Source organism: Aulonocara stuartgranti (assembly GCF_965226115.1).
Source record: "Aulonocara stuartgranti genome assembly, chromosome: 15".
Taxonomy (NCBI): Eukaryota; Metazoa; Chordata; class Actinopteri; order Cichliformes; family Cichlidae; genus Aulonocara; species Aulonocara stuartgranti.
The window spans coordinates 35,033,625-35,058,713 of NC_138951.1; the positions used below are offsets into that span (position 1 = coordinate 35,033,625).

Here is a 25,089-nt window from a genome sequence, read left to right on the forward strand (position 1 = left end):
ATATCTATCTGTATATCTAGTATATATAGAGTGTAAAAGATAAAAGCTGAAAAGTTAGGGGAAGAAGAAAGAAGAAATACAACAAAAGGTATTTTTTTCGTTCCTGTGTGTTTAAAGTAAACACACACACACACACACACACACACACACACACACACACACACACACACACTAAAGCTGATATAATACAAGGATGATATTATGCACAAATTAATCATAAAATACCCAGATAATCTAAGGCAATCAACAAAAGCTAAGCTGTTTTTAAAGACAGGACCACCAAATAAAATATTTCAACAATTTATTCACAAGTGCAGTACACATAATAAATTTCAGGCTACACATGCATGCATAAATTGATTTATTGATTTCTTAACACAAAACATTACAACATTTAATGATCAGTTTTATCTCTTAGCAGATACATAGTGAATATTAATGAAGATTACTCACTTTTTAACAATTCAACTTCTTCAAAGAAAAAAATAAAATAAAAAAGCAATAGAATGTTCACCTATAGCAGGTCATTGTGTGATCAGTAACGAGAAATTTATTGAGAATAAAACAGACTGAATTAACAATTTATAAATCTTTACCATAAAATATATGATAATTCAAAACTCACAGAATATATGATTACAGTCTCATACATTCCTAATTTTCTAAATAAGGTTTTATATTGTTAAAATGAAATAAATGAGCAGACAGCTCATGTTGAAGACATGGTGCACTTGAATTTTGCCTGCCCTTCCTGTGTGTCAACTTTTGCTGCTGAGCCTAAATGTTCATTTGTTTTGTTTTTGTTTTTAATTTTTCCAAAACAGGTCAAATAAAATAAAGTACTGAGTCTAACATTAATGTGAATAAACACAAAGGACTTTAAAATGTAAAAATAATATATGAGAACATTTTTAATATTAATAATAGTAATAATAATAAAAAAACAATACTTCCTCGCTAGTTTATCCCAGCATCATGCAGGTTCATTAACACAATGACCAGGTTTTACCCTTTAATAGGAAAGTAATGTAAAAAAAAAAAAAAAAAAAAAAAAATTTGAACATATCAAAAAAAGTAACGCAGTAAATGTTTGTTAAAGTCAATATTTTTGTCACTACATCCTGAGATTTTCCAGTCAACAGATAAATGAAAAATTAAATGAATACAAAACAAAAATGTAAAATTCTCCATCAGTTTTTAAAATGTGAAATTAAAAATAAAATGTGAAATTAAAATAACTAAACCCTTGCAGTGTATTTCTCCATCAGCCAGCATGGCATTATATACTCCATGTTTTTTGGGGTCATTTATCTCACCAAACACAAAAAAAGATATGAATCAAACCCTCAAATATCAAAATATAAAAACTAATAGTGGCTAGTCAAATCTTAACCTTCTCATTAATGCAAGGGAGCTTTAAAAAAATTGTGTAATTCAAAGTTCAGCATAACACGTGGATTTTCATATTGTTCACGTGTTTATGATAGAACAATTCATATTCATTAGAATTAAATGTTTTCCTTTTTTTACTGTAAAATCGATTTTAAAAATTCCAGCAAAATAATATTAATATTATATTAATTTGATTGAATTGATTGGAAGTTTATTGTAACAGTAAAATTAGCAATGATAGCAAAAACAAGACCAAAGCAAAAAAAAAAATACACATAGTATATCATTGTCAAAGTTGAACATTTTGGGGTAGGTCCCAAGTTTTTCTACTAAATAAGACTTAGCAATTACATGTTTCACACTGATTAAACTGCAACACGTTATCAAGGCATGGTGGAATCCAGTTTAATCTACCTTTCCTGCATATTATTGTTCTCACTAAGCCTAAAGGCTATTCATAATCTGTCATGCATATGTAACACACAATAATAAATGGAATAGAAATAAAATTAGGTAAAAAATGGAAGGTGGTGAACATTCAAAGCACTTTAAAATTTAAGAGAAAGAAATGTGTGAGATAAAATGTAAGAAAAATTAAAGGTCATATGCAAAGCTTTTGTTTGTTTGTTTGTTTGACCAATTTTTGCTGCTGTTCAATAGAATTTCTCAAAAAATCCAACAAGAAATATAAGAACAATCCGTAAATGTACAATGTAGTCACACAGAATATATAATATATGTAATTTTTATTAGCTAAACTCTCACCCAGTTCATCCTTCCATCATCCACTCCTGTTTTGCTGTTATAGCGTATTTCCATGTCTCTACTATCTGGGACAGCTGCAGAATTTCAGGGAAGTCTTCCTTCATGTAAGGTGGAACGTCTTTATGTCTCATGTACACAGTAACAGCCTGCTTCAAACTGTCAAGAAGAAAACAGACGTATTTCAACAGACTGATTTCTCTCTTCCACTTGAAGCAAATGACTTTCCAACTTGAAGAAACAGATCTACATTTTTGGTGTAGACAGAGAGACTGAACAATGGGAAACTTCACTGATTCTGAGCTGCACAAGGCAAATACGAGATGCATTTTGCATCTCTGAGATCTAGAATAGAGCTCCCAATTTTGACTATACAGCATCATCTGCACTTATTGTGATGTTTAAGATGCAACTTTACCGTCTTCACACAGAATACATCAGGACCAAGAGGTACTGTATTACCAGAGACATTTGATGATATCCAACAAATTTACCTCCAGGATGGATTCCAATCCTCAGTGGCCCGTAGGCAGCCCAGACCCAACAAAAGAACTTCATGGATCTCAAGCAGCCACTGGTCCACATTTCCTCTAGACATGATTTTTTTCAGCTCAGCCTTGTTTTCCTCACTCAGTGGCATCTGGTACTCAGGTGGATACTCTGAAAAGGGGTTCTTTTCAAAGAAAGTTGGACTGGCATATAAATAGAGCTTTTCTGATCACAAAAACCATTTAAAATGCTGTTTGAAAAAAAAAATTACTGCAAAAGCCAAACTTACCCTTTTGAGACGCAGCATGTTTTCAGATCTGAGTGAGGAGAGGACTTTCCACAGACAAACACAGTGTCCGAGGGTACATTTACCAAAAGCCTACAAAATATAAATATTTAAAAATTCAACAGATTTTGCTCTGGTCATTTGGCTAGTTCATGCTATTTTTAAGATGATATTGGATGGACACTAAAGCTTGGAGACACAAGTACAGTGGCTTGCAAAAGTATTCGGCCCCCTTGAACTTTTCCACATTTTGTCACATTACAGCCACAAACATGAATCAATTTTATTGTAATTCCACGTGAAAGACCAACACAAAGTGGTGTACACGTGAGAAGTGGAACGAAAATCATACATGATTCGAAACATTTTTTAAAAATAAATAACTGAAAAGTGGGGTGTGCGTAATTATTCAGCCCCCTTTGTTCTGAGTGCAGTCAGTTGCCCATAGACATTGCCTGATGAGTGTTAATGAATAAAATGGAGTGCACCTGTGTGTAATCTAATGTCAGTACAAATACAGCTGCTCTGTGACGGCCTCAGAGGCTAAGAGAATATTGGGAGCAATAACACCATGAAGTCCAAAGAACACACCAGACAGGTCAGGGATAAAGTTACTGAGAAATTTAAAGCAGGCTTAGGCTACAAAAAGATTTCCCAAGCCTTGAACATCCCACGGACCACTGTTCAAGCGATCATTCAGAAATGGAAGGAGTATGGCACAACTGTAAACCTACCAAGACAAGGCCGCCCACCTAAACTCACAGGCCCAACAAGGAGAGCGCTGATCAGAAATGCAGCCAAGAGGCCCATGGTGACTCTGGACGAGCCGCAGAGATCTACAGCTCAGGTGGGGGAATCTGTCCATAGGACAACTATTAGTCGTGCACTGCACAAAGTTGGCCTTTATGGAAGAGTAGCAAGAAGAAAGCCATTGTTAACAGAAAACCATAACATGTCCAGTTTGCAGTTGGCCACAAGCCATGTGGGGGACACAGCAAACATGTGGAAGAAGGTGCTCTGGTCAGATGAGACCAAAATGGAACTTTTTGGCCAAAATGCAAAACACTATGTGTGGCGGAAAAACTAACACTGCGCATCACTCTGAACACAATTATTCCCACTGTCAAATATGGTGGTGGCAGCATCATGCTCTGGGGGTGCTTCTCTTCAGCAGGGACAGGGAAGCTGGTCAGAGTTGATGGGAAAATGGATGGAGCCAAATACAGGGCAGTCTTGGAAGAAAAACTCTTGGAGTCTGCAAAAGACTTGAGACTGGGGCAGAGGTTCACCTTCCAGCAGGACAACAACCCTAAACATAAAGCCAGGGCAACAATGGAATGGTTTAAAACAAAACATATCCATGTGTTAGAATGGCCCAGTCAAAGTCCAGATCTAAATCCAATTGAGAATCTGTGGCAAGATCTGAAAACTGCAGTTCACAAATGCTGTCCATCTAATCTGACTGAGCTGGAGCTGTTTTGTAAAGAAGAATGGGCAAGGATTTCAGTCTCTAGATGTGCAAAGCTGGTAGAGACATACCCTAAAAGACTGGCAGCTGTAATTGCAGCAAAAGGTGGTTCTTCTAAGTATTGACTCAGGGGGCTGAATAATTACGCACACCCCACTTTTCAGTTATTTATTTGTAAAAAATGTTTGGTATCATGTATGATTTTCGTTCCACTTCTCACGTGTACACCACTTTGTGTTGGTCTTTCACGTGGAATTCCAATAAAATTGATTCATGTTTGTGGCTGTAATGTGACAAAATGTGGAAAAGTTCAAGGGGGGCGAATACTTTTGCAAGCCACTGTAAGTAAAATAAATTATGTGGAGACGCATGGAAACACAGTAGGAACAATATACCGAGACAGGGCGAGCAAAACTGAAAAGAATGCACAAGGGACAAGGTCTATCAAAATCAGACTTTTTATTTTTATGTAAGTGTTTGTCTTATAGTATGTCTCGCACAAAGTACTGCAGCAATTTCCTAATGTTGTAAATCCACTCAACATTTAGCAATAAAACCCTTTCGGATTCTGATTCTGAGACAGGAGGGCATGGGCAATATGGGGGAATATGATGACATGAGAGATGAGAGAACTCAAGCAACCGAATAACTGGATGACCAAACTAACACCAGAAAATATAAATACTAAGCGGAATTACAACTATAATAAGAACCAAAACCTGGAAAACAATCTTAACCTCAGAATGTTAAATAAACCAGAATCAAAATTCCAAACACATTAACACTGGGTCACAGACCCAGGACCATGACATCTTCAGAGTTATGAAATACCTGTTCATGTTCCGTTTTTGAGAGCCTCCAAGTTTTGTTACTTATGTTTCTAGTTCTTGATTCTTGCATTCATGCTTCTTCACTTTAATTGCTATGTGTGTGTGTGTACTGTATGTTGTCAATCTGGTCTTTATGTCTTTCCTTGTTGTCTCTGTCTAGGTCATATCTCCTATTCTTTGTCTAGTGTTCATCTCTGTGTTCTGATTTTTGCCACTTCCTGTTTTATTTTGTTAGTCTCCATCTCATCTGTGTTACATTCGGTTTTGCTTCCTCTGTCACGTCAAGCATAATGTGTTCCTTCTGTGTTCCCGAGCTGTTTCCACTACCCTTATCACCCTCCTGTGTCTCAGCCTCACTGTCCATTGTTGTAATTGTCTTCTCTTTACCGTCAAAACTGAGGCTTGCTTACTAAGACCACTATTAAGCTGTGCTTGAAATGGCCCTGTGAGACACATATAATGCAATCTGTTAGCTTTTAGAAACTTGTCTTCAGATTCTGTTGTGGCTTTAGAATTGCCAGACCTCTTCCTGGCTGAATTTTCCCCAGTGTCTGAGTGTCTTAACTGTGAAGGAGACTGTGCTCACTTACACCTTGACTTTCTTTTCAGTTTCTCTCTAGGAAGGATCTACACTTTATGTTGTGATGGTCTGTCTCTCAGCCATTGTTAATTGCCTTTTTCACACCATTTTTATAGCAACACACTACAATATTATTCAAATATTGCTCACAGGTAGGGCTGGGTATTGATTTCAATTTCTATAACTGACTTGATTCAGATTCACAAGGTCCCGATTCGATTCAATTTGATTCAATTTTGACTCAGAGTCGGAAATACTACAATTCTGGTATGTCTTTTTATAGCAGATAACCCACCTTTAAAATATTCTGCAGTAGATCAAAAACTGAAGAAAATCATGAAACAACATATGAACATTACCCGATGCTGCTGAAGTGAAGCGGAGCAACATCACAGAGGTTTTATTAGAGACACAGCTAAGTGTTTTGCAATTTGGCATCATTTTAAAAAGTGTAAAATTCTTCTGTATTAAACAGCAGAAATCAGACTTTCATGTCGGCAGTAATTTTTGAAAAAAAAACAACAACAACAAAAAACAGCAGCTGACAGCACCGAACACAATGGTAGACTCATAATAATAATAAGCAAGTAAATAATGCACAAAACAGTTTTAAATGGGAAACTGTTCCTGAAGTACACTGAGAAAGAGCTGTGGAGGAAGTGTGATTTTCATCGTGGAAGCAAAATAGCCAAAGTAAGATAGGGATTAATGGCGATGTTTATCAAATGTGAAGCAAAGTTTTGATCTTCTTTTGCTGCTGGTTTAGTTAATTTTGGTCGGGAGTGATGAAATGTGCAGCTTCAGAATCTGTGAGATTTCAGCCGTGACAGCATGTCCATGTACGTGTGCATGGTGTTGGGATTTAAATATATATTCTTAGTGCTTACTTGCTGATTATATTGTTTTATGTATTTTAATAAGAGAGGGCCAGCTCTGAAGATCTGAGCCAAAAGTACTGACAGGAAACTGCATGCTTTTGCAGAGCACCGGAGGTGCAGGCAGAAAGTGAAACTAAGCAGTGTTTTGATCAAAACCTAGTGTGTGTGACATGCTGCGAAAATATATAAATAACCATGTTGTCTGCTGCTGCTTTCAGACCTGAGCTTGTGTCTTTGTGTGCTCAGTCTCCTTTTCTGGAAATGTAAAATAAAGATCATTTTTTGAGTTTTGACCTCTCTGAGCCCAGTCTTTTTCGGCCGCTAAAAGAATGCAAAGAACCAAATTTAATAATGGTGAATGGGGTTGATCCCCGCTTTGTGTTTACATCTTTTGCAGAATCCATTTACCTGCTCTCATTTGCTGTTTTAGCTGTTTGGTGGTTGTTGAAACAGTTTCATGAGCTTTAATCTGAGATTCTGCATTTCTGGCAAAATACATTTATATCTAAAACCCGATTCAGGATTTAATGAATCAATACTGCATTATTCAAACTAAAATGGATTGAAATTGGGGGAATCAATTTTTTAAAACCCACCCCTACTCACAAGGGCATGATACCGCATTGCGTTCCAACACAAATTTCGCACCCATTCCTGCAGATAGATCCCCCACACTCCCACATTTGATTCTTGCACATAAAGGTTCAAAAGGATAGGTATAGGTGTACATGCACAGACCTTCAGTATGTGATGATCAATGTTTTGGTCCATCTTTAGTACGTCCTGAAGGTAAGTGACTAATTTCATAGTGGGATCACCACTGGTTAAAGACAGGAAACCTAGAAGAAGCTCCACAATCTTCAGTGCCGTGCACACCTCGCTGTATGAGTCGAGCTCTCTGGACACAGTGTTCTGGGCCAGAGAGGACAGAGGAATCTGGTAGAGAAACAAAATGTTAGCGAAACTAAAAGCTTCAATTGCAAATGCAAATGTAAATAAATGTCAAATATAATGCTTGAGCAGAACATTTTAGTCTAATAACAAAAAGTCCATTCATCAAGAAAATCTTCCAAATGTGTATTAGTGCTTTATTTTAAACTGAATATTGGTCATTTTTAAACTTGTCACAAATTTTCTGAAGAATCCGGGACTTGTTTTCTGCCCCTGGAAATATCGTGTCTCATTTTGGGTTTGTAAATGGATAGCTGTAATTGTATATTGCAGCGGTCCCCAACCATCGGGCCTCGGACCGGTACCGGTCCGTGAGTCGTTTGGTACCGGGCCGCGAGAGTTGAGGCTCAGGTGTGAAATGTATAGTTTTCAGGGTTTTTATCGGTCTTCAGCATTATTTTGTTATCGTTTTTATCGTTTACTCTGTTTTCCTGGGTCTTTTCAAGTGTGTTATGAATAAATCTTCTTTTCTTCGGTACCGGTACTAGTTTTATTTTGTTGTATTTATCCGCAACACCTTAAAGGCCGGTCCATGAAAATATTGTCGGGCATAAACTGGTCCGTGGCGCAAAAAACCGCTGGTATCCATCTTCTAATTCTAAGATGGTGCCGAGTATGGCAGCCTCGTCGCGAGCTCCCCCAAGCAACAGCTTTTTTCTGTGTTTAATTTTACTTTTCCTTCATTTTTTCGCGAGTAGCACATGTCTCCTTGTGTACGACCGACAAACCTTACTGGACATAAAAGACGGTCTTTCTTATATAACTTTCCGGAGTTCAAGTTTTGCAACACGGACGCTCCGTTTGCAGACCCCCCATTCATCTCACCTGAGACGCCTTTGTTCTCTGTCCCTGGAGGCCGCAAACGCCGACGCAGAGGGAGAAGATCTGGCGTTCTGGTTTGACTGAGACGGCGCACTAACAGACCACCGTTACCCAGTTTATTACTGGCTAATGTGCAGTCTCTGGAGAACAAGCTGTGCGAGCTTCGGGCACGGATCTCATTCCAGCGAGAGATGCGGGACTGCTGCGTGATCTGCCTCACAGAAACCTGGCTATCGGACAAGGTACCGGACTCCGCAATACAACTACCGGGGTTCTCTGTGCACCGCGCGGACAGGTCACAGGATCTTACTGGGAAAAGCAGAGGCGGTGGTGTATGTTTCATGATCAAGAACAGCTGGTGTGATTATGCGAACGTGCACCCGGTCAAATCCTTCTGCTCACCGGACCTGGAGTACCTGATGATTAAGTGCCGGCCATTCTGGCTACCGAGGGAATTTACAGCAGTGATTATTACGGCTGTTTACATTCCCCCACAAGCCGACACTGACTGAGCACTCAGGGAACTGTACAGCGCGATCAGCAGTGAGGAAACTGCACACCCAGAGGCGGCGTTTATCACAGCCGGAGACTTTAATAAGGGAAACCTGAAGAAAGTCTCACCAAAACTCCACCAACACATCCATTTCAACACTCGTGGAGACCGGCTACTTGACCACTGCTACACCTCTTTCCGGGATGCGTACAAAGCCCTCCCCCGCACCCCATTCGGCCAATGCTCCATCCTGCTCCTGCCCGCCTACAGGCAGAAGCTGAAACGGGAAGCTCCAACCCGGAGGGCGGTGCACCGTTGGACGGACCAATCGGAGTCTGCGCTGCGGGACTGTTTTGATCACGCGGACTGGGAAATGTTTCACGTGGCTGCTAGGGACATTGATGAGTACACAGACTCAGTCTGCAGATTTATCAGGAAATGCGTGGAAGATGTCGTCCCATCCAGAACAGTTAAATCCTTGCCAAATCAAAAACCCTGGATTAACGGAGATGTTCGCGCGGCACTGGCGGCACGGAGCACCGCCTTTGCCTCCGCGAACACATCGGACTACAAACACGCACATTACCAACTCCGGAAGATGATCAAAGCAGCCAAACGTGAGTACAGGGACAGGGTGGAGCAACAGTTTGACAACCCTCGGAGTATGTGGCAGGGACTAAACGCGATCGCAGACTTTAGAGGGAAAACCAGCACACCGCAGACCACGGCCTCTCTGTGTGAGGATCTAAACGTATTCTATGCTAGATTCGACACAGAGAACACCATGAGACCGGACAGTGTGCGCACCGCGGATGACGTCAGTGCGCACACTGTGTCTGAGGAGGATGTGCGGAGGTGCTTCAGGAAGGTGAACGCACGCAAAGCTACTGGTCCGGACAGGATTCCCGGCCGCGTCCTCAAGTCATGCGCGGCTCAGCTGGCTGGAGTGTTCACGCACATCTTCAACCTTTCCCTCTCTCTGTCTGTAGTCCCAGCCTGCTTCAAAATGGCCACCATCGTCCCTGTACCCAAATCCTCCACCATCTCCTCATTGAACGACTGGCGACCTGTAGCCCTGACCCCCATCGTAAGCAAATGCTTCGAGAAGCTGGTCAGGGACTTCATCTGCTCTGCACTACCCTACTCACTGGACCCTCTACAGTTCGCATACCGCCACAACAGGTCCACTGATGATGCCATAGCCCTGACACTACATACTGCCCTGTCACACCTGGAGAAGAGAGACACGTATGTGAGAATGCTGTTCGTAGATTACAGCTCAGCATTCAATACCATCGTTCCCTCGAAGCTGGACAGGAAACTGCAGGATCTAGGACTGAGCAGCTCCCTCTGCAGCTGGATCCTTAGCTTCCTGTCTGACAGACGCCAAGTGGTCAGACTGGGCAGCATCACCTCATCCCCCATCACACTGAACACTGGTGCTCCACAGGGGTGTGTATTGAGCCCTCTCCTGTACTCACTCTACACCTACGACTGCACAGCCACTAACAACTCCAACATCATTGTGAAGTTTGCGGACGACACTACAGTGGTGGGTCTTATCACCAATGGTGATGAGACGGCCTACAGGGAGGAGGTCAGCGCCCTGACCCACTGGTGTCAAGACAACCATCTCACCCTCAACGTCGCAAAGACAAAGGAGTTGATAGTGGACTTCCGGAGGTGCAGAGAAGTACACACCCCCATCACCATCAACAGCGCTGCTGTGGAGAGAGTGAGCAGCTTCTGGTTCCTTGGTGTACATCTGGCTGAGGATCTTACGTGGTCAGTACACACAAACAAAACAGTGAAGAAGGCGCAGCAGCGCCTCTTCTTTCTCAGGAGACTGAAAAGATTTGGCATGAGCCCCCGCATCCTCAGGACCTTCTATCACTGTGCCATTGAGAGCATCCTCACTGGATGCATCACCACCTGGTACGGCAACAGCACCGCCTACAACTGCAAAGCTCTCCAGCGAGTAGTGCGGTGCTCTGAACGGATAATTGGAGGTGAGCTTCCCTCCCTCCAAGACATCTACAGGAAGCGCTGCCTGAGGAAAGCGGGGAGGATCATCAAACTGTTCAGACTACTTCCCTCGGGAAGGAGGTTCTGCAGCATCCGGTCCCGAACCAGCAGACTGAGAGACAGCTTCTTCCACCAGGCCATCAGACTGCTGAACACGTCATAGACACCTCACCTTCACTACTGGAACTTCAACATTATGCACTCCGTACTGTACAGTAATGCCACTGTTTTGCACATGTCTCACTCTGTATATTTTTATATATTTTATTTTATTGTTTACTCTATTTAATTTGTAAAATATGTGTATACACACACACACACACACACACACACACGTAGAAAAATATTTAGTATACACATCCAGAAATGCATATACTATTATATATTGTACGTATATTTATTAGTTTCAGATTTAGCCATTCTTGTATTTTGCTTGTTTACGTTATTGTATTTTGCACAACTCTGTTGCTTGTGAAGCTCGCACACAAGAATTTCACTCACATGTACTGTACCAATGTACCTGCACATGTGATGTGACAATAAAAGTGATTTGATTTGATTTGGTATATTGTAAAGTGTATTAATATTTAATTGTGTTGTCTTCTGCAAAAGGAAACTAAACAGGACTTGTTACTTTACCTGTGGCACTTTTCCATGAACAGTTTTGAAAATGGTGTCATAGTCTCTCTCCTGTGTGTTGACCAGCACGGGAATTCCCTTAATAAAAACACATGAAACACAACAGAGAAATAACTAAAAATGACTGTAAAATAAGTGTGATCACACAGAATAGATAGAATATTGAGAAGTCAAATGATGAGGATCACCCATTATAGTTAATCAACACAATAAATACAATCTTGGTTTGCTTAGCATAGCTACAATGTGCTACAAGGGATTTTGCATGCCCACATCTACATGTTATAGCAGTGTACTGTCAAGAATATGTGAAACAAAGAATAACTGACCTACTTTTGATTATGTTCGTCTGATCACTTTTTCTATTATGACAGAGGTTATAAAAGAAAAACATCTTTGCAGTGGAGTGAGCATTTGTCATATGCCCTTTTTAAAACAAATCTCTTTGGGGTGATGTCTGATTATATTCAGTTTTTAAAAACCATTTTCCTAATTGGGTTTTCATTTACTCAAGCCTATCATAATATTGTCAGAATGAAAAAAGTCTTCTTTCAACAACTCATTGCCTTTACTATAATTAGACCAATGGTATTTGTTTCTGTAACAACTTCAAAAGGTCTATTCTGAGCTTAAAAATTCCTAAAGGTGGTGTGCAATCAAGACAGCATATATATCTATATACAACTGTTTCAGTTTAAGCATTGTTTTCAATAAATTGCATGCTCAAAATAATGTTTTGCCTCACTCCCATTTCTTCTTGTTGCATGTTGAAGGTCTACTTGGAACCTTGTTAAGATCCAACCATGCAAAATATGATTTTTTGCCATTTTTCAAGTGGTCTTAAACTTTTGATCGGGACTGTATTAGTTAGTATTTCATTTAGGTTTGGGAGATATTTTAACCAAACCAAGCTGTGTGGACTCACTGCGCGGGTAATGAGAGGTTTTCCCTGCAGAAAGCGGGTGAGGATCTGCTGTTGGATCCTGGGCAGGTCATACTCAGATATTGTCTCGTGGCCACGTTCCAAGCTGTACTGGCAGTTAGACAAAACCAGCGGAAGCAGGTCCTTCTCCACATCATAGCTGATCACATGCTGCTCCATTAGCTCCAACAGACTCACTGTGTAGTCACTGCAGACATCACAATGTAGATATGAACTTTAACCTTTCAACATTTCTTTCTCCAAATCAATTTTTCAGTGAAAAAAAAAACAAAACAAGCTCAACCCAACCTGAATTATAATACAGGGGAGGAGGGTGCCCGAGGAAGGAGCCCGAGGGCGATCGTCTGGTGGCCGGACCTATGTCCATGGGGCCCGGCCGAAAAAGGGACGTGGGCCCATCCTCCTGCAGGTCCACCACCTGCAGGAGGCACTGTAGGGTCGGGTGTATTGTGTGCCAGGCATCAGCCAGGAGCAGAGGCCCTGGCAAACTGATTCCCGGCTATCAAGACTGGCAATTGGGACATGGAATGTCACCTTTCTGGTGGGGAAGGAGGCTGAGTTAGTGCGTGAGGTCGAGAGGTACTGACTAGATATAGTTGGGCTCACCTCAACGCACAGCTTGGGCTCCGGAACCAGTTCCCTGGAGAGGGACTGGACTCTGTCTCAGTCTGGAGTTTCCCCGGTGGGTATTTTAGTATCCCTTCAGCTTGCTGCCTGTACGTTGGGGTTTCTCCCAGGACAAGAGGGTCTGTTCACTGTGCCTTCGGGTCGGGCGCAGGGAACAAACCCTCTGACTGTCGTCTGCGCTTATGCATCGAGTGGCGGTTCAGAATACCCAGCCTTCTTGGAGTCCCTGGGTGGGGTGCTGGAGGGTGCTCCGCCTGGGGACTCTGTTGTCCTACTGGGAGACTTCAATGCTCATGTGGGCAACGACAGTGAGACCCTGGAGGGGCATGATTGGGAGGAACGACATCTCGGATCTGAACCCAGATTGTTGTTGTTGGACTTCTTAGCAAACCACAGTTTGGCCATAATGAACACCAGGTTCGAGCATAAGAGTGTCCATAAGTGCCCGTGGCACCAGAACGCTTTAGGCCTCAGGTCAATGATCGATTCTATAATCGTATCACCAGACCTAAGGCAATACGTTCTGGACACTCAGGTAAAGACAGGGGCTGAGCTGTCAACTGATCACCAGGTGGTGATTTGGATCAGGTGGCAGGGGAGGACGCTGGATAGACCTGGTGCGCCTAAACGTATAGTGAGGGTGCGTTTTGAATGGCTGGCAGAGGCCCCAGTCTGCGAGATCTTCAACTCACACCTTGATTAGCCTGTGGGACTTCGGAGGCAGCTGATAGGTACCGACAGGCCAAGTGGAATGCACCTGGCTCTAATTGCTCAGCTGATTACTTCATAGCTATTTAAGGCTGGGGCTTGGATGGTGTCATCGCTGCGTGAGACACATTAGTGTTAGTTTCTAGCTTTCGGGAAATTTTGTGAGTGAGTTTGCCTTTTTCAGATTTGCCTCCCTTTGTGAACAGTCTCCCCGGACCTGCTGCCCGCTTTCCTGCTTTGGATTACGAGCGGGTTGGTGTGTGGATTCGTGTGGTGGAGCGCAAGTGTGTGAGAAGACCTTTCACCTTCCCGAATCACCACTGGACTCCCTGGACCCCTGGATCTTTCCCCCCACATATATATATCGTGCACTTGGTGTTGTGTAAATAAACCGTCGTACTGAACTTTGAATTCCAGTCTGCGCCTGAGTCCTCTCCCTACCAGTGACAAATGTGGGTGGAGCGCTGCTGACTTTGACTGAGAACATTGTCGGGCGGTGGAAGGAATACTTCGAGGACCTTAATCCCACTGGCATATCTTCCATGGGGAAATAGAGGCTCTGCCACCAAGGAGTGGATGAGGTCCGCTCTGAGTTGCTGAAGGCTCTGGATTTTATAGGGCTGTCCTGGTTGACATGCCTCTATAATGTTGTGTGGAGATCAGGGGCAGTACCTCTGGATTGGTAGACCAGAGTGGTGGTTCCCATCTTTAAAAAAGGGGAAGGGTGGAGTGCCCACTCCGGGTGGAGGAGTTTAAGAATCTCAGGGTCTTGTTCACTAGTGAACAAGAAGGAAGCAGGAGAACGACAGACAAATCGGTGTTGCGGCTGCAGTAATGCCTGTCATGGTGAAGAGAGAGCTGAGTGTCAAAATGAAGCTTTTAATTTACCGGTCGATCTACATACCTACCCTCACCTATGGTCATGAGCTGTGGGTAGTGACCAAAAGAACGAGATCACGGATACAAGTGGCAAAAATGAGCTTCCTCCAAAAGGTGGCTGGCCTCTCCCTTAGAGATAGGGTCAGAAGTTCAGCCATCTGGGAAGGGCTCAGAGTAGAGGCACTGCTCCTCCACATCAAAAGGAGCAAGTTGAGGGGGTTCGGGCATCTGACAAGGATGCCTCCTGGGCGAGGTGTCCAGGCATGTCCCACCGGGAGGAGGCCCTGGGGCAGACCCAGGACACGCTCGAGAGTTTATATCTTTCGGCTGGCCTGAAGGTGTTCCCCCGGACAAGCTGGAGGAGGTGGCTGAGGAGAGGGAAGTCTGGGCTTCTCTGCTTAGGCTGGTGACCCCGCGATCCGGCGCCAGATAAGTGGAAGAAGATGGATGGATAAATAGCAATAACTCAAGAATTGGACATTGGCTATAGATTTCTCTGTATCTTTGTTTAGCTGCATTGAAAAGATAGACTTGTAACAAGAAAATAATTTAATACTTAAACCCCTCAGTGACACTTCAGACAGAAGTAAGGACTGGTACAGATGGATTAAAAAAGCCCCAATAACCTCAATTTACCTGTTGTCCTCTCCTGTGTGGTGGTCCACTGCATTCATCAACTCATTGTGGAGCGTCACCAGATAACTGAGAAGCCCTGTGGCACACAGGCCTGGACCGTGCCGACGGGGCAGGAGGTACTGCAAGTCACTGTCCAAGTCCAAATCCCTGCTGCAAAATTCCTCTGGAATTTTTATTTCATCTATAGTTTTCAGTGGACAGATAAATAATTCCTTAATTCAAATACAAAAACCTCTCTGAATCCATTTATTATGTAACTGGTCCATTTGATCACCCAAAAGAAAAAACTTTTTTGTGATATATTCACAAAACCGTGAGCATGTTCTCAAAAGATGTGAAACTACTGAAGATTTGCACTGCTCCTGTTTTAAATAAATTAAGCTGAAGTTAAAGCCAGCTTAATTTAAATGTAGTTAAATGTAGAAAATTTAATTTACTTACTGCTGGTTACAGAAACTCTTAGCTGATTCCATGTTTCCAGGAAGGTCTCGATATGTTGTTGATACCATTGCCTCATTTCTGAAAAAGTAATAAAAAAAAGTTTATTTTTGTATGACATTGCATGAAACAATTCGTTTCAGTTCAGTTTTATTCATATAATGTAGGGTGACCAACTGTCCTCTTTTCCCCGGACATTTTCACTTTTCATGTTCTGTCTGGGGCGTCCGGGGGGATTTTCGAGATGGATAAAAATGTCTGGGTTTTCCTATAGGCCTACAGAGGACCCATATGTGCAACGTCATCCCTGAGCTGCTGTGTTGTAAGTGGTTCTTCCGCGCTCACAGACCGAACAGAGCGCGAAGCGGCGCACTGAAAAGATGCCAAAGCGCAAGTGCATCTTTTCAGACAAACTGCAAAAGAAATTTCCCTCGTACCATCCCGGTCTGAATAAATGGGAGGCGTAGTGCACTGTGTGCAGAGCTGGCACATAACGTTTGTGTGTCTAACAAAGGTGCCGGAGATCTTGTTGCTTACATGGACAGAGAAAAACATAAAAAGGCTGTGCGAGGCGAAACTTCATCTAGTAAGTTGACTGAGTTCTTTGTTACACCTGGGAAAAACGAGGATGCTGTTGTTCTGCAGCAGAAGGTGCACTGACATTTCATACTATGAAGCATCACAGTAGCTACAGATCCATGGATTGCACTAGTGTGTTGCTTAAAAAAACCAAAAAACCAAAAAACGATTCCAGAGTTTGACAAAGCTAAAAGGTTCAGCAGTGCCCGCACCAACACTGAAGCTATTGTCAATGGTGTGACAGTGCTACATTCAGTGGAAGTCACTCTTGAAGTTCTTAGTGAAATCCAGTACTATGGCATTTCTCAGACTTAAGTAACCATGGGACAGGGAAAATATTACCAATCCTACCTTGACTGGAAGAATGGTGGCGTGCAAACAAAATTAACTGGGGTTAGAAACACCAAATGAGACAACAGAAACCATTGCACAATACCTCACTGGTACCTCACTATAATTTTTCTTATACAGATGATGCATTATTATTATATTTTTTTTGCACTTGTTGACTTGTAAAATCCTATATGACATTTTTTATTTCATCATTCATTGACCGCACAAAGAAGGCATTTTTTAAATATGTAAAAGTTTTCTTTAAACAAACAGTATTATTGTCTGTGAAGGTTCTCAGTCATCCAGGTCATCGTAGTCTAAGGAGCTTGGAAAGAAAAGCGTTTGGACTTCTTTAAACAGTATTATTCCTTAAACAGTATTATTAAAATTCTTCATGACTGGGCCAAATGTCCTCTTTTTTGGAAATCAAAATATGGTCACCCTAATATAATGTCAAATCACATACAGACTTTGATGTACTTTGACAGATTTTCACATTAATACAAATAAGTACAGGGTGGGCCATTTATATGGATACACCGTAATAGCATGGGAATGGTTGGTGATATTAAAGTCCTGTTTGTGGCACATTAGTATATTTGAGGGGGCAAACTCCTCAACATGGGTGGTGACCATGGTGGCCATTTAGAAGTCAGCCATCTTGGATACAACTTTTGTTTTTTCAATAGGAAGAGGGCCATGTGACACATCAAACTTATTGGTAATGTCACAAGAAAAACAATGGTGTGCTTGGTTTCGATGTAACTTTATTCTTTCATGAGTTGTTTACAAGTTTCACTTTGTTCACAGCCATTGACATGTCGAAGAGGTTAACACGTGAGGAGCGGATCGAAATTGTGTTGATATCTGGTGAAAGCAGTAACTGGGTCATTGCAGCAGATTTCAATGCAAGACACCCTACGAGACCACCCATCTCCCATGCTACAGTTAGCAAACTGCTTGCTAAGTTTCGTGAAACTGGTTCAGTGTTGGATTTGCCAAAATGTGGACACAAGAAGACTGTCACTTATGAAGAAACATCAGTGACTGTCCTAGCTTCATTCAGCAAGAGCCCACAGCGTAGCACTCGCCGCATGTCACTGGAGAGTGGACTTAGTCGAACATCCCTTTGGTGGATATTAGCTACTCACAAATGGCACCCTTACAAACTCCAGCTACTGCAGCATCTCAGTGAGGATGACCCAGATCGGCGCACAGAATTTGCAGAATGGGCAAATCAAAAATTGGAACAGGACCCTCAGTTCACGCAGAAGATTTTGTTCAGTGATGAGGCAAACTTTTATGTGAATGGTGAAGTTAACAAACAAAACCACCGCTATTGGTCTGACACTAACCCACATTGGATGGATCCCTCCAAGACTGTTGGAACAACAAAAGTGATGGTTTGGTGTGGTATATGGGGTACAACGGTAGTGGGTCCATCCTTCATCAATGGAAACCTCAAGGCCACTGGATATTTGAAATTGCTACATGATGATGTGTTTCCCTCTTTATGCACTGAAGGTGGCACATTCCCTGAGTTTTTCCAGCAAGATGGTGCACCAGCACATTATGGGTGCCAGGTCCGAGCATTCCTAGATGAACAGTTTCCTGGAAAGTGGATTGGTCATCATGGGCCAGTTGAATGGCGTCCAAGGCCTCCCGATCTGACCCCCTTAGACTTTTATCTTTGGGGTCATCTGAAGGCAATTGTCTATGGTGTGAAGATACGAGATGTGCAGCACCTGAAACTACGGATACTGGATGCCTGTGCTGGCATTTCTCCTGCGGTGTTGCTATCAGTGTGTGAACAGTGGGAGGTTGAGGGTTGAGGAGAAGAGGGTTGCATTGACAATCCAACACAATGGGCAGCACATTGAACACATTTTATAAGTGGTCAGAAACTTGTAAATAACTCATGAAAGAATAAAGTTACGTTGAACCCAAGCACACCATTGTTTTTCTTGTGACATTACCCATAAGTTTGATGTGTCACATGGCCCTCTTCCTATTGAAAAAAACAAAAGTTGTAATCAAGATGGCCGACTTCTAAATGGCCACCATGGTCACCACCCATGTTGAGGAGTTTGCCCCCTCACATATACTAATGTGCCACAAACAGGACTTTAATATCACCAACCATTCCCATGCTATTACGGTGTATCCATATAAATGGCCCACCCTGTAGATTAACCATTTAACTATTCAGATTTTGAGAAAAAACAGGTTTAGGCCTACATAATCTCTATACCTGTTTGCTGATATATGAATTCTCTGATGGAGCCCACGATCTCTTCAGTTGCATTCTGGTACTTTCTCACCAAACGTTTCTGCAGGATTAGGATTTCAGGGAGGAATTTGATATGTCGAAACTCTCTCTCCTGTAAAACGAAAACACAACGAAATTCCCCTATAAAATAAATAATAGACAACAGGAGCATATACAACAAGACGAATATATACTAAACAGGAGGAAGGCACACAATAGAAATAGAAAATAATTTTGTGAAAGCGTTACATCTGTGAGACACACACCTTCTGCAGGAACCTCCAGAGCAGGGGGAGCTCCTCCTTTTGATCATTAGTCTCCATAATGTGTGTGAGGCTGAGCAGCGACAGCTTCTCCCTGCAGCTCCACACTGCTGAGCTGTCGACCTCAGAGCCCTGTTGCAGTGAGGCGAGGAAGCTACAGTCATCACCATGGATCATCCTTATGATGAAGTTGGAAGATACACGGGAGTCATTTCTAATGGTTCCCTTTGCCTCTTGTAGGAGTTGGTCAAGATCCTGGACACAAAATATTGGCAAAGGCAGTTATGTACAAATAAGACTGAAAAAAATATCAGTTATAAAATGAAAAAAGTCAAAACATGTAAACGGTGATTTTAAAGAATTACCTTCAACTTTGGTGTCATAATATCTGTAGCCACAGTAGTCTCCCAGGTGTTTCTGGATTCTTTGGATGTAAGGTAAGGGTCAATAGTAGCTAAAAAAAAAAAAGTTTACATAGCCCTTGGTTAAACAGTCAAATACCAGTTTCCATATTTGTTGACATTTAACCCTCACGAACAATTCCTGTCTAAGGAGGTCTGCTTTATTCAAATTATTATTAAGTTTCTTTTCACAGTCTTTTGTCCTGCCATGTATGTCCTTTAACAAATGGCTTCCTTACAGTTACTGGCATGTGGTAGTTCTTGAAGTGATCTGAGCACCAAGTGAACAGATGTTACAGTGTCGTCAGCTCCTTTTCCCAGTGCCTGTGACAGCTGTTCAAGATCCTTTATTATGTGCAGCCTGAGAAACAAACTGACATCCTCCACAGGTGGCTGGATTATCTGTTGGACAACCTGAAAAATAGTGGATGACAGCATCATGCTACATGCAAGATAGCAACATCGTTCACTGAGTTTAACAATTTTGCAGAATATTAATCACTGAGCTATGATGGTAGTTTCATCAATTCACCAAAAGCTGCTTAAATATCACAGCTACTGTACAAAAAAGCTTTAGATACTTTATTTATGATGGTTAAGAGCCCTAAATTAGAGCTCACCTGGGGTTTCTCTGAGGCTCCCAGCATCATGGCGAGATGTGTAACAAGCCGAACCAGAGTACAGGGAGTCAGAGACATGTTTTTGGTGTTCAGGGCATCGGGATTGTTTCTCCGTTGAGGGTCTCCCAGAATATGGCCAGGACATGTTTGATCCCTAAACCAACAGAATTGGGTCAGATAGTTAGGAGAACAGAGGAAATTATTTCCTAGAGTTGGAGAGTAGGACTCAACACAGGTGGTGTGCAATTCTCTAATACTTTGTATCAATCCAATACCAAATAAATACAGTATTGCTATTGATATTGAGTTTGACACTGATTTTCAACTTATAAAGTCAGCCTGTGTAGACAAGAGTGGTGTTTCATGATGTATGCATGGCATCTGATAAACCATTAGCATAATTAAATGTTTTTTAACAGATATACCATCCATCCCATATCATAAGGTTTGCTTATAGCTGAATTTTTAGAGCAAAAAAGCAAATCTCTATACACATTTCTTCCTTGAAAAAAACAAACAAACAAACAAACATATAAAACCATAATTGATAGTTTTGAATGGTTCTCTCCTATATGTTAGTGCACCAAAAAAGTCATATCATAGAAATTTAATAGCCAGGCCATTAAAGCAATCTAATGTCTAATAACAAGCATTATTTTGTATAAAAATTAATAACACTCACTCATGTAACTGAACTTGTGTGACTCCAGGCAAGGCTCTATGATGTTCACCTCTGACTTCTTCTCCACACTCCAGACATTGGCCTGTCTTCGCTGGCTGGCCACACTGCAGTGTATAATGACACACATAGTATAATGTTACAACCTCATATTTGTGATCAATGTGGAAAATTAGTTAACTGCAAAAGAATAAAAAATATCTTACCATATCAACACAGCATGGGTGATTATTTGGACAGACTGCAGAACAAAAAACAAAACAAAACAACTGAGTTATTAACATATAATATACACTGCAGTTAATTTGAGTGCAGGTTTATTTGAAGTGTTTCTAGACACAGGTCTCGCCATTTGTTAATCATCTTGGTAATGCATCTGGCCACTTTCTGGTGAGTTTTGAAGCATTATCTACATTTTTAGTGGTCACATGAACATAAAACCTCCATGTATAGAATAACCAATCAAATATAACACCTTGTTTATTTAAAAATTTGGAAAATAAGTAGAAAATTGTTTTTGAAAAAAACTTTTGCAAGAAAATATAATTGAATAATCTAATTGTTTTACTTGCTTATACAAAATGATTAATACTTACCAAACCAGGTGAGCTGCCGACGATTATGCATGGCTACCTGGGCTACAGCCAGCATGTCATCAGGCATTGTGGGTATAAAAGCCCTCTGTAGGTTAAATGGAATATCAATTGTTTGTTTAAGCTATCCATCACAGAAAGTAAGCAGTACAGATTTAGAGAATTTTGTCTAACTCTCAAGGTCCCTAGTTTTGGTCACGGGGTAAATTTTTTTGTCTTGGATTCATGTTGGGGTCTCATATATCTTCCTATGTTATTCTAGTGTTTGGTTTGTTGATTTTTATATTGACTTTATATATGAGCATGTCACTGATGTCATTCCCTTTGTACTAACAACATACGATCCCAGGGGCTAGAATTGGCTTGCCAAAGGCTGCAATCTTTTGAATATTTTGTTTTTCTCGAGTGTTGGAAGTGCAGAGCCATTCCATGCCCTGGCGGAGCCACCTGTAATTCATCACCCTAGTCAGCCGCAATACACCAGGACCAGTGCTGTGATCCAGACCTCGCCAGATTACCAGCGTATTCAGTGTGCTAAATAAGCCAACGTATTCCTTTCCTCCAGTGTTGGCCATTTTATATAATCATTCATTGGTTTAGTAACTGAATTCTATGCCTCAGTGTTCTTAGACAGATTTTGTACTTTTAACCATATTTTCAGAAGCTTTTCCTACTGAAAAAAGACTTCCATTTTCTGTTAATGAGACATTTGTTTAATAATTAGTAAATTCCAGGATGAGCTACCAGAACTTTGTCATTTTATACAACCAAACCTGACCATGGTTATTCAAGTCAACAGGAGGGATAAATGCACATGGTAAATGGCCTGTATTTATATAGTGCTTTACTAGTCCCTAAGGACCCCAAAGCGCTTTACATATCCAGTCATCCACACACACATTCACACACTGGCGATAGCAAGCTACATTGTAGCCACAGCCACCCTGGGGCGCACTGACAGAGGCGAGGCTGCCGGACACTGGCGCCACCGGACCCTCTGACCACCACCAGTAGGCAACGGGTGAAGTGTCTTGCCCAAGGACACAACGACCGAGACTGTCCAAGCCGGGGCTCGAACCGGCAACCTTCCGATTACAAGGCGAACTCCCAACTCTTGAGCCACGATCGCCCCAAAAGAAATCATGGCCCCCACTTGTCAAGTGATTTATGGGGGCAAGTGATAAAATTGTAAATACAATTGACTGACATAAAATGTTGTAAAGTTCTAATAATTCATAACAGGTTTATAATAATTAATAATGTGATAAATATAATTAACAATAATATGTGAGAGATATGATTCAGTCAAAAAAATATGAAACAATGATTCATATGTGTTTACTAGGTGTTTTGTGATAACTGATTGGCTTATACTGACACATTCTAAATCACCATGCAAATCTATCTATATTTGGACTGATTAGTCATTTAGTGTACATTTAGCTACAAACATTTAATATTTTTATATCCCCACCAAGAATATATACTGATATATACTGATATTCACCTGCATTTTTTCAGGACTCAGACCAAGATGCTTGAGTGGCGTCAGCAGACAATGATTCCCAGTGAGCAGCACAGTTGCCACATGGATAATCAGTTCAATGACAGTGTTCTCCTCAATAGTATTACCAGGTTGGATGGTAAGGGCACCCAGCCTGTTGTTAACTAAGGCTGAAGCAAACATCCGTACTTCTTTTTGAGGCAGATAACTTGAGCCATTGATGAGTTCATCAAATGCACAACAATGCTGCAGGAGGTGAAGAAGACATTTAAGAGAGGCTATGAAAAGATTTTCATAGCACCATCAAACAGAAGAACTGATCAATTACATGTAGAAAAGAAAATGTCCAATTTTCTTTTCTACATGTAAAAGAAAATTTGACATTTTCTTTTCTTTTTCCAGATTTGAACACTACTGTTGTAGTGAAGTTCTTGTGGTAGAAAGTTGTGATTTTATTTTATAAAATATGTTTGTCATAACATGTATTAATCCATGGGTCATAGCAATTTTAACAATCTTTTTTTTTTTTTTTTTTTCCTTTTTTTGCCTGTCCCATTTGGTTCTTTAGCCATCAGAATTGTTGTCTGAAGACCAACAAGGATACCCAATGGATTTACTTTGCCAAATGGATCATCGTGGCATTGCCGTATTGGTCCATTTGGTCGATCTTTGTTTTTATTATTTATTATATTTTATTTTCAGATGTTACAGACGGGACAGACATGAGTGAGGGATAGGAAAGGAAGAAAGAAAGAGGAAGGAAAGGAAAAACAGAAGGGGAGAGGGACAGTGAGAAAGGGGGGGAGAAAAAAAAATCTCCTGGATCACCTGTTGAGAGAAAAATAGAAAACAAGCAAAAAAAACAAAGCAACATACTAAACACAACACCATCGCATTAATCTAGCTAAGTGTAAACAGCAGTAAATACTAAATATTCAATGTTGTTGTGCAGCACGCAGGACAGATGTGCTTCGAAGTAGCGGCCAAGAAAGGTGTAATTTGGGTCTACGAGCAGTGAACACCCGTGTGCATACCTGTGTGGATCAGCGCGCTTGTATTCCAAAGGTTTCTCCATGTAACGATCTGCTAGGGAGTGTGGGGGGGCCACAGCCCCGTCCTCCAGGGTGTGAAGTGGGTATGGAGGAGATCAAAACTCCAGACATCCAGAGGCCCCCAGAACACAAGAGACCATGGAAGACCAACAGAGGGGCAGCCGCGCCACTGTCCCAGCAAGAGCTGAGGAGAGTCCCAGATGAGGGTTCACTCAGCAGCCGCGGAGCAGAAGCCAGGGGGAGTTGCAGTGACGCGCCCATGAGCTTCGCCGGCCCCCAGCTGTGCCTGAGTGACCGAGCCCCAGGCCGAGAGGCCGGGGGCACCCCACCTCCGAAGGGGCCCGAGCGAGCCCCAGGCTCCAGGCCCCGATAAGCGGCCGCCAAGGAGTGAGCCGGTGTGTACCTGGACACCCACCCCCAGACACAAAGAACCACCAACGCACCGACACCTGAGGGAGTCCGCCACCGGCAGGGGAAGTGGTGGTGGGTGGAGATAGGCCTCCAAACCTTGGAGGGCCTGAGGTGTCCCCAGAGAGGTGGCGTCTGATACCCAACCTGATATATAGACACAGACATACAGGCACACACAGACACAAACATTCATTCCCACCCTCATGCTCTCATGTGCACTTACTCCACACTCAACCAACGTGGAGACAGACATAAAGAGACGCTGTACACACGATCACACTCCCAAAGCGTACTCTACAAACCGGGTCTAGGTACCCTTGCCCCTGGAGGGGGGAACTGCACCCAGACCCAGGTGGTGTTACCCTTTTCCCTGCGGTGGGGAGAGGCAGACCACCCCGACTCCGTAGTAGCAGGGAGGCCCCACACCCCAGACCGCAGTCGGACGGCCAACTCCTCCTAGCCCTCCCGCTCCAGCAGGCCGCAGAGAACGGGGGTGGGAGAAGACTCCAAACCTCCCTCCACCCGCTCATTGTAGTGTT

General features: G+C 42.1%; 1 protein-coding gene across 1 annotated transcript in view; it reads right to left on the minus strand.

Annotated features, from left to right (window-relative positions):
- Positions 1-2,162: 2,162 nt before the first annotated feature.
- Positions 2,163-25,089, minus strand: part of LOC309688663 (E3 ubiquitin-protein ligase rnf213-alpha-like) — a gene marked incomplete at both ends in the record, with an annotated part of 113,477 nt that continues 90,550 nt past the window's right edge. Inside the window, 17 exons of the mRNA XM_082504534.1 lie at positions 2,163-2,313; positions 2,649-2,827; positions 2,933-3,022; positions 7,424-7,621; positions 11,616-11,693; positions 12,541-12,745; positions 15,409-15,589; positions 15,850-15,927; positions 19,010-19,139; positions 19,294-19,545; positions 19,656-19,744; positions 19,931-20,105; positions 20,312-20,465; positions 20,994-21,097; positions 21,197-21,231; positions 21,587-21,671; positions 23,091-23,333. Coding sequence (XP_082360660.1) covers positions 2,163-2,313; positions 2,649-2,827; positions 2,933-3,022; positions 7,424-7,621; positions 11,616-11,693; positions 12,541-12,745; positions 15,409-15,589; positions 15,850-15,927; positions 19,010-19,139; positions 19,294-19,545; positions 19,656-19,744; positions 19,931-20,105; positions 20,312-20,465; positions 20,994-21,097; positions 21,197-21,231; positions 21,587-21,671; positions 23,091-23,333 — 2,427 coding nt within the window. The remainder of the gene's footprint in view (positions 2,314-2,648; positions 2,828-2,932; positions 3,023-7,423; positions 7,622-11,615; positions 11,694-12,540; positions 12,746-15,408; positions 15,590-15,849; positions 15,928-19,009; positions 19,140-19,293; positions 19,546-19,655; positions 19,745-19,930; positions 20,106-20,311; positions 20,466-20,993; positions 21,098-21,196; positions 21,232-21,586; positions 21,672-23,090; positions 23,334-25,089) is intronic.